This window comes from Salvia hispanica, chromosome 1 (assembly GCF_029641045.1).
Source record: "Salvia hispanica isolate PSC_SH4W2 chromosome 1, Shi_PSC_v1, whole genome shotgun sequence".
Classification (NCBI taxonomy): Eukaryota; Viridiplantae; Streptophyta; class Magnoliopsida; order Lamiales; family Lamiaceae; genus Salvia; species Salvia hispanica.
Window position 1 is genome coordinate 63,386,951 of NC_142692.1, and position 9,671 is coordinate 63,396,621.

General features: G+C 35.4%; 1 protein-coding gene across 6 annotated transcripts; it reads left to right on the forward strand.

Moving 5' to 3' along the window:
- The first annotated feature begins 3,629 nt into the window (after positions 1-3,629).
- LOC125218555 (UPF0481 protein At3g47200-like) lies at positions 3,630-7,076 on the forward strand. 6 transcript variants are annotated; one of them, XM_048120241.2, is made up of 4 exons: positions 3,630-3,784; positions 4,511-5,409; positions 5,611-5,876; positions 6,783-7,076. In XM_048120241.2, the coding sequence occupies exons 2-4, from the start codon at positions 4,527-4,529 to the stop codon at positions 6,786-6,788; spliced, it is 1,155 nt and encodes a 384-aa protein (XP_047976198.1). In that variant the 5' UTR covers positions 3,630-3,784; positions 4,511-4,526; the 3' UTR covers positions 6,789-7,076. The 6 variants fall into 6 exon arrangements, with proteins under 6 accessions (XP_047976198.1, XP_047976199.1, XP_088925401.1 ...); XM_048120242.2 differs by having other exon boundaries at positions 5,668-5,876; XM_089069275.1 differs by having other exon boundaries at positions 4,511-4,574; positions 4,790-5,876.
- Positions 7,077-9,671: the final 2,595 nt, after the last annotated feature.

A 9,671-nucleotide genomic window follows, 5' to 3' on the forward strand; every position in this document is an offset into this window, starting at 1 on the left:
TTGATAATGGAAAGTCCACTGACAAGGGAAATGAAAGACTAGATGCGACTTATAAGGGGAAGAACAAATTTGATGTTGTTGGGGAGGACAATGTGGAGGTGCCTCCATTTGTTGATAGTGACTATGACCAAAATGATAAGGATGAAGATAATATTATGGCTGCCAAGTGGAAGGGAGGAAAAGGGTTGTGGATATAATGGCATCCTACTCATAATACTAGTGATAGTGATCAACTACCTAGTGACTCACCAAGTTTGGGAATGGAAGATGAAGAAGAGAAAGAGCATTATGATGATACAAAGCGTTTGACTAGAAGATACAAGGTTGACACTGATCGCAACGGCCCGAGATGGGAAATTGGGGTGCGTTTTAATTCCAAGGAAAACTTCAAAGAATTAATTCGTCACCAAGTAGTATTGTTAGGGAAGAAGTTGCGGCGGAAAAAAAAATCGAAATGAAAGTAATAATGTACCTTTTGTTTGTCCGAGATGAAAATCCACTTGCTAGAATCCGTAATTTCCAAATCTTGCACTAACAGCCCGATGAACCAATTCCATGTATCAGTACTTTCAATGCGAACTACGGCAAAAGCTATGGGAAAAATCTGATCATTCGGATCCAATCCGATGGCTGTCAAAAGAATTCCCTTGGCTTGCCCCTTCAGATGAAACCCATCGACCTATCAAGCGTCCGCAATGACATTTGAAAGAAGTTTTACATGCTTCGTAAGCAATGTAAATGACCTTAAACTTGTCATTTCCATCCTCGAGCCACTGCTTTGCTAAGACAATCGAGCTTTCCGGATAGCCCTGAGAATATCAGCCTTGTAGTCATGTAGACGCTTGTACTACTTCACCAAGTCCACTTCAATCAGCCCCCGTGCATGTTGCATAGCTCTCTTGGCCTTTCCTGGAGAAATGGTGATCTTCATCTCACAGTTCACCTTTTCTATAAATTGGCCAACAGTCATTCAAGGGATGATTCGGAGATCTTCCTTGTATTTCTTACCAAGATACCATGCATTGGCACAACCATGGCTATAGGCCACCACACTTATGTTTGTTGCGGAGCCATGAAACCTGCCAAAACCCATGGGCAGGCCTATGAGCCAGTTTCACGAGACACGAACATTCAGTTTTGTTTTGCTTCTTAGTACCCCTCGACAGTGAGCTATGCAATGAAGTTGTCATTTTTTTTTCAGCCGCAGCTTCTTCCCCAACAATAATCCTTGCTGACGAATTAATTCTTTGAAGTCTGCCTTGGAATCAGTGTCATTGAGTCATTGCAATCAGTGTCAGCCTTATATCTTCTAGTCAAACGCTTTGTATCATCATAATACTCTCTCTTCTTCATCTTCTGTTCCCGAACTTGGTGAGTCACTAGGTAGTTGATCACTTTTCACTAGTATCATCAGTAAGGTGTCTTGCCATTACATCCACAACCCTTTTCCACCCTTCCACTTGGGCAGCCATAATATTATCTTCATCCTTATCACTGTGGTCATAGTCACTATCAACAAATAGAAGCACCTCCATATTGTCCTCCTCAGCAACATCAACCTTGCTCTTCCCTTTATCAGCCGCATCTAGCTTTTCATTTCCCTTGTCAGTGGACTTTCCATCATCAACAAAATTTCCCTGACTCACTACCTTAGCGTCCCTCTTACCCACTTCCTTAGCCTTCCCCTTACTTTTTCCATTCCCCTTATTTACTTGTTGATCCTCATCATTACCCACAACTCTATCCTCATCCTCATATTCACATCCAGTAGCACCCATAACTCTATCCCCACTCACCATTTCCCCATCAGTGTCAGTCACCCCATCCACATCAGTAGCATTTACATTATTTTCATGGTTTTGTGTTACTTGACTGACCAATACTCCAAGCCTTCTTTTGAATTCATACTAGTCTTTAGGTAAAAGTACTCAAACTCACTTACATCTAGACCAAGCTTCTTCTCAATAAAATCTTCTACTTCAAGTTTGGACCATTTGTCTGGGTCACATTTGTGGATGTACTCAATCATCCCATCCACATATTGTTTTCCACGACTTTCACGGCTTTCATCCATCTCACCAGAATAATGCACCCGTGTTGTGAAGGTCTCATCTTTTATACACAAAAAAAGAATCATATCAGTCCAAAATATTTACATTAAACAACCAAATATTTATTTCAACAAGTGTGGTCCCCACTATCAAAATTGTTCCCCAACTCCAGACCATAAGCATTTAAAATTCTAAGCAGAACACACATCAAAGATTATTATACCCGACATGTTGACCATCACCAACCTTGGTTCCCACCAACACACATCGAAGAACATACACGCATAATTCAAAAAACATATTCCCGACATGCTCAACACACTCAGCCAACCCACCACATAGCGCATATACCAAATGATGAAAACCCTAATTGCATAATAGGACAAAATCGAGACAAATCAATTCATAATAAAATACTCTCTCCGTCTCATAAAAGTTGAGACAAAACTTTTGGGCACGGAGATTAAGAATTTATATTAAATAAATAGGAGAGATGAAAAAAGTAGGAAAGAAAAGAGAGAGTAAAGTAAATGATGGAATAAAGTAAGAGTGATTAGATGTTTTGTCTTCTGTTAAAAAAGGAAATGACTCAACTTTGTTGGAACGGACTAAAAAGGAATACGACTCAACTTTTATGGGACGGAGGGAGTAGAATCGAGATAAAATCAAGACAAATCGACACAAAAATAGTGAAACCACTTTTGAACGAGATTAAGCATGAAGCAAAGCTTACTTTCTCGATTTTCACTCGGAGCTGGTTGAATCGACGGTTGATTTCTATGTAAATCGCCGCCGCGAACTGCAGTGGAATCGCTGGCGAGAACCTTACTCCGAATCGCCGGCGAAAACTATGGTGTTTTCCAAGTGTGCAAAGTGAGAGAGATTGGGATATAAACGACGATTGAGTGTAGGAATTATGAAGAAAGAGGCATCGATTCATTTGATATAATTTTGTTAAATCATTTTATGTTTTAAATTATTTTTGTAATATTTGTTATTAACTTAAAATTTGTAATTTTTTAGTTTTGGGTTAATTAGATATTAGGCATTAATAAAATATACTCCATCCATCCCAGATAATTTGTCTCATTTTTCTATTTTGGTCCGTCTCATAATTTTTCTCATTTCACTTTTTACCAATTTTGATAGTGGACCTCATATTCCACTAATTCATTCCTACTCACATTTTATTATAAAACTAATATATAAAGACATACATTCCACTAAAATTTTCAAATCATTTTTCATTACATTTTCTTAAAACCTGTGCCCGGTTAAAGTGAGATAAATTATTTGGGATGGAGGGAGTAATTATTAACTTAATCCGGTCAAAATCGAATTAAGATTCGTTGACTGTTTAATTTAAACAGTTCTGTCCAGTTCGGACTAAATGTGACCTGTTTTTATTTGTGAGGACCGAATAATTCAAAAGATAGTGTTCTGAATCTAAATCGTAAAATCGTTATATGTTTAGGACCAAAAATGGACTTTAGTCTAAGAATAATGACATTTTAAAGGATTAAAAATAATATTTTTGTATAAAAATGATATATTTTGTTTATAAAATGATATTATGTTTCGATCACACAACAACAATCCTGACCTTGTTCCTGCCGTTTTTCCCGTGTCTCTCTCCTGGTTCAGTTCCTGCTGCTGTTAATTCACCGAGTTTGCAGGCCCAGGGTTATCATTTGCCTTTTCTAGCTGCTCGGGTTTTGATATAGTCGTATCAGGTAGTCTTAGTTGTCTGAATCTCTTAACTAGTGAAATACTCGAAAATTATAGATCTGCCTCCTAATACTTTTAGTTAGTTTCTAATTTTCATTCTTGGTTTTTCATTTATATGCAAGTTGAAAGGGTGGAACTGTGCTTGCTAACTCTTGCTTATTTTTTCTTGTCATGAAGCTGCCTGCATTTGATTCTTTTAAAATTCAAAAGTAAGAGATTATTTGATTCGTTGAAAACTTTACTTTTTTAAATTTAAATGTACTCTGTTTTCCGTGGACAACCAGAAATGACAAATGTGCTCAATTTTTCATGGACGAAGGGATTACTTGTTTTCTCTATGTATCTTTAAGTTACCAATTTTGTATTAAAACTCTGTAAAACTCAAAGTGCATTTTCTTTGGAAATGGAGGGAGTATTTGCTGTTGCATAATTGAATATATTTATTATATTGCAATTTGCAAATGTAATCCTACTTTTGTTTATTACCTTCTCCATGTGTTCATAGCATATGTAGAATTAAGATTGGCGTTAGATATTTTGAAGGCGAATATTTCTATCATGGCTGTAAAACGAGGACATTATAGAGATCCCAATGACATTTTATCCAAAGAAAGTAGCTGCGTATTCTTGAATAACTAAAAAAAGTAGAGTTTGCATACTTGAGATACATTGATATATGTTTGTAAATGTACAATTGATGTCTTTATGTGTAGTCTCTATATTTCTAACAGGTCCCATATCCAGGAGATGAGTTCTGAAGATGAAAAATATCAAACTAAAATGATTGAAATCTTGGTAACTTCCTTCGATCAAAAGTTAGATAAGTTGTCCGGTGATCCTTCATATTCGTATGCAGCATGCATATACAATGTTTCTGATAAGCTTCGGGCTGCCAATGAAGGAGCCTACACTCCTCGATTGGTGTCAATTGGTCCACTACACCATGATCGAGTCCAACTTCATGGCATGGAATCTTACAAACTGAAATTCATGAATAATTTCTTGAGCAGATTTGCAGTTGACCTGCATGCCTTAGTCCAATTTGCAGCAAGGGAAGAAAGTTTTGTTCGTGGGTGTTATGAGGGTAAAATTCACCTCTCTCCTGAGCAACTTACTGAAGTTATTGTGTTGGATGGAATATTTATCGTCGAACTTTTCCTAGAGAACTATTTCGTTCAGCTGAGGGACAAAAACGAGGTATTATTTCTCCATCATTACATGTACAATGATTTGTTGCATGATATGTTGTTACTAGAGAATCAACTACCTATAAGAATAATGAAGAGCCTGTTGAGTTTTGTGGATCTTTCATTCATAGACGAAGAAAAGGAAGTCACCATTTATAGTCTTGCTCACAAGTTTTTCAAGTATGTTGGTAACACACACAAGGTACCATTGACAGCTCATTGTTATAATGCTAGGCATTTTATTGAGCTTCTTCTGTTTCTTCATGATGCTCCAGCAGAAAAACCTGGCCTTTTTCATGATCCGGAAAGTGTGCGAAAAAAACCATCTCCAGATGGTAAATTTGAATATAGTCGCAGTGTAACCGAGCTACAGGAAGCTGGAGTCAAGTTTAAGAGTGGAGAAGGAAATTGCTTGTTTGAGGTTCCATTTGCCAAAGATAAAGGTGTGTTGACTATCCCCAAATTGACAGTAAATGCATCGACTGAGACATTCTTTCGGAATCTTATAGCCTTCGAACAGTTAGGCCATGTTGGGTACTTTTCCAAAAATATTACAAGTTATGTCATACTCATGGATAGCTTGATAGACACTTCTGGTGATGTTGATATACTTGTTGATCATAGCATCATTGACAATAAATTAGGTGATAGCCAACAAGTAGCAAACTTGTTTAACACTCTGTACAAGGATGTTGTGACAGAAGCAAATGATTTCTATTTTGCTGAGCTTTGTGGAGAGTTGAATGAGTACCACAAGGATCGGCTTCACCAGTTGAGAGCCAAATGTTTCAGATGGAGAGGGATGCTGAAACGCAATTATTTCAGCAATCCTTGGTCCTTCTTATCTGTTCTCGCTGCAACCGTGTTGCTCATTCTTACAGTAATACAAACAGTCTGCTCAATTCTCCAGGTATAGAGTTGCATCTCATCACATTTTTCTAATATTCAATTATTACTAGTATATTCATATACTTATCTTATCTATGATGCTTGTTTAGCAACCTCTAGCATTCTAAGTATTCCTACCTATTAGAAATGAGTCACTCATCCCTTAAAGACCTTATAAAGGGGAGGGTTATCCATATTTATATAGACAAGCTAGGATCATCATCAAGTTGATGTGAGACAAGATTTAAAAGTTTTAACACGCCCTTCATGTGTGGGCCGGAATGACACATCGAACTTCCATCACGTGGATAGGAAGAGATAAAGATATAAATCCATCATCGACTTGGGTCCCCTCTGATACCAATTAGTAGTCCCTCCATCCCATAGTAGATGTCACACTTGGGCGATGACACGGGATTTTAGGAGATGTTATTTTGTGTGTTAAGTGGTGATAGAAAATATAATTTTATAATTGATGTGAGAAGGAACTTTTTCCAAAAGAGGAAATGTGACATCTTTTGTGGGACAAATTAAAAAGGAAAGTGTGACATCTACTGTGGGACGGAGGGAGTACTATATTTATTTGGTTCAGTGGTTCTTGTGTAGTAATGCTTTTCCTCGGGACATCATTGAGTCTAATGAATCCTTCTCCACACTGCATCTGTTCTTTTCATTCTGGCCAGCAAAAATGTTCACATTTATTGACATGAATCAAATAGCAGAAAAAATCCTTATACTACCCAGTTGACATCCCTAAATATAGGCTAAATTACCATTTACTTTGACTAAGTGATTCATGGCATTTCTTTATTAATCGAGTCCTTTAGATGCTATGCCCAATATTTTTCTTTTTCTTTTTTCTTTCTTCCTTGTGTCTTTTTAATTTAATTTTTTTTGTTGTTCTAATATTATTTTATTGTTTATTAAGGTTTGATGAGTAGGATGAAAGAAGTCCTTGTATTTGTAGAGAAGGAAAACTGGTTAGAGATGTATTATGTTGAGCATATTTTGGTAAGACCTTGTTACCAGTAATGCAAACCATGTGGTGACTAGTTACCTTTGAAAAGATTCACATAATTCACCTTGCATTTTACGTATCATTCCAACTTTTATTTTTATTGTATCTGTGAATGATGTTGGAAAATATTGACGACTGTATCCTAAGTCAATATCAATATCATTTCTGAATCTATTGAATTAGTGTCTTCTCTACGAATTCTTAGATGCTCGTGTTGTGTTTTACTACTCAGAAAAAAAAACTGAACATAAATGTAGAGGAAGTGAAAATGACTTTTTTGTGATAAATTGTAAAAAAGTTCATTGATTTTAATATTAGTTGATTATGTTACAAGTTGGCATAATATTGTTAGCCTTCGAATAAATTTCTCTATATTTTGTTATAAGTGAAGTGATACCCCCACTTTGTTTATCACATTGTGTGATGAACTCTGTAAATCCCTCTCATTTTATTCTTTCTAGATTGTTTGTATATTTGGGAAGGCTCTCCACAAAAGAATTTCCCTGTGTGTTACTTCCGTCTTTAACTTTAGAGTGGATCTCCTACTCCAACAATCAAGCACCATTTCTACTTCAACATTCACAGCAAAATAAAATTATATTATAAGATTATTTTATTTTATTGTGAGTGTTGGAGTAGGAATACTACAGGATTATTGGAGTAGGAGATCCGCTTCGGTTGAATGGTTGATCAAAGTGTCAATAAATGCTTGGAGTGCCAATCTCATCTCATTTTGTGTAATCTTTTAAAGTGTTTTTACAACATTCATTCGAAACATTTTCATCAAAATCAAAATCAATTTTAATGCTTCCATATTATTTAAAAGTTATACAATCCAACGCTTACATGTGGCTCGATTCCTTAAATACTACTCTCCGCAATAAGAGTCACATTTTGTTATTTCGGTTTGTTCCATAATAAGAGTCTTATTTCACTTTTACCATAAATGATAAATATACTTCACATTCTGCCAACTTATTTCACTCATATTTGATTATAAAACTAATGTACTCCCTCCGTCTCGCTTTAGCAGTCCTAGTCACTTTTGAGCACTCGTTTATAAATAATTGAAGTAGAGAAATGGTAACGTAAGAGAGAGAATAATATTGAGAATATTCAACTAACTTATTCAACTCACTTTTCTTTACATTTCTTAAAACCCGTGCCATAACTGAATATGACTCCTATTGCGGGACGAAGGGAGTAGTATATGCAAAATTGTATACTACTCTTTATGTCCCATTCAAGATGTCCATCTTTTCTTTTTATTCTGTCCCACTGTTCAATTTCTAAATTTAGAAAAACATATCTCTCCTCTCTCCTCATTAAAATATTCAATTTCATTTTTCTCTCTACTTACTCTATCTAACAACTCCTCCTAAAATCCTATGACATTAAAAAAATATGGATATAGACGAAAAGAGTATATAATTAGGGATATTTTATTGAAGTACATCGATCAGTTGATTGCCAACTAAACAGGGGCGTTACAAGTTTGATGTGAGCTCAGGTTTAGCCAATTTTTTAACTAAACTAGTCGAGAATGGATATAGAAGTACGTATGGTTGTGAGATGATTCAACACTAGTGGCTTTAAAAAATAAATAAATAAAAATAAAAATAAAAAGATTCAACACTATGGTCCAAGTAGTATGAACATGTCAATATCCTATGAAAGGCCGCCAAATCTTCAAGCGGCAAGGAGAAGGCATAAATCAATATACTAAAATTTCAATATTTTTTAATAAGTTCAGTATATCGATATTCTGGTATATTTTTCATTCCCGCGTCCTACAACTACCATAGCAGAAAGAAAATGACAACCCTTCTTAAAATGACAACCCCTCTTAAAATGACAACGTGACAACGCTTATACAGCAATATTATAAACGCTACACAGCAATATTACAAACACTACACAACAATCTATAGATTGCTGCATAGTGGTCGGATATTGCTGTTCAAGAAAAATTGTTGTATAAAGACCAGCATATTGCTGCCCGTCTTTTTCCAGATTTTTTTTTTGCCACGTGGCAGCTTATTATTCGTCCACGTGTACAAATGATTGACTAGAAATGGTGGTATGGTGTTATTTTAAGGGGTGGTGGCACCCTAACATGCCCCATATATATATATATATGTAGCAAGTAGTATATATATATATGTAGCAAGTAGTCATGGATAAGTTAAAACTAAAACATAAAATAAAAATAAAAATTCTTAAATCGGTCCTTATCATCACTAAGTTGAAAATTTACTTTAGAATAAAGGGGTACAATTAAGATTTGAATCCCCTTGACTGAATGCACAATGGTGAATGTTGTTTCATTAATATTTTATTCATAAAGTATAATATTAAAATATTAATTTCTTTTATTTATCAAATATTATTGTGTATGAAAAAACGCCATAATACCATTATCTTTACTTTTGTTTCTCCATTCAAATTATAAAAAAAAAAAAAAAATGCACAAAATCTCATGCCAAATAAAAAATGCTCTATTTCAAGTGAGGCGAAGAAAGTAACAAATTTATTTTAAATTTCAGAAAACAAGGAATGAATAAGCCAAATAGAAAATGCTCAATATAGAGTGAGGAAGGGAGTAACAATTTTATTTTAAATTTCATAAAATAAGGAATGAATGAACTCTGCCAAACAGGCCTGAGAATAAGGGCACGCAAATACGACGGTTCATTGTTATTGGTGGGTGCACAAAATATATTAAGAGCATCCGTAGGTGCTCTTGACTAAAAGCATCCGCCGTGCCGTCGGTGCGGCGAGTGCCCTGCTCATCGCTGT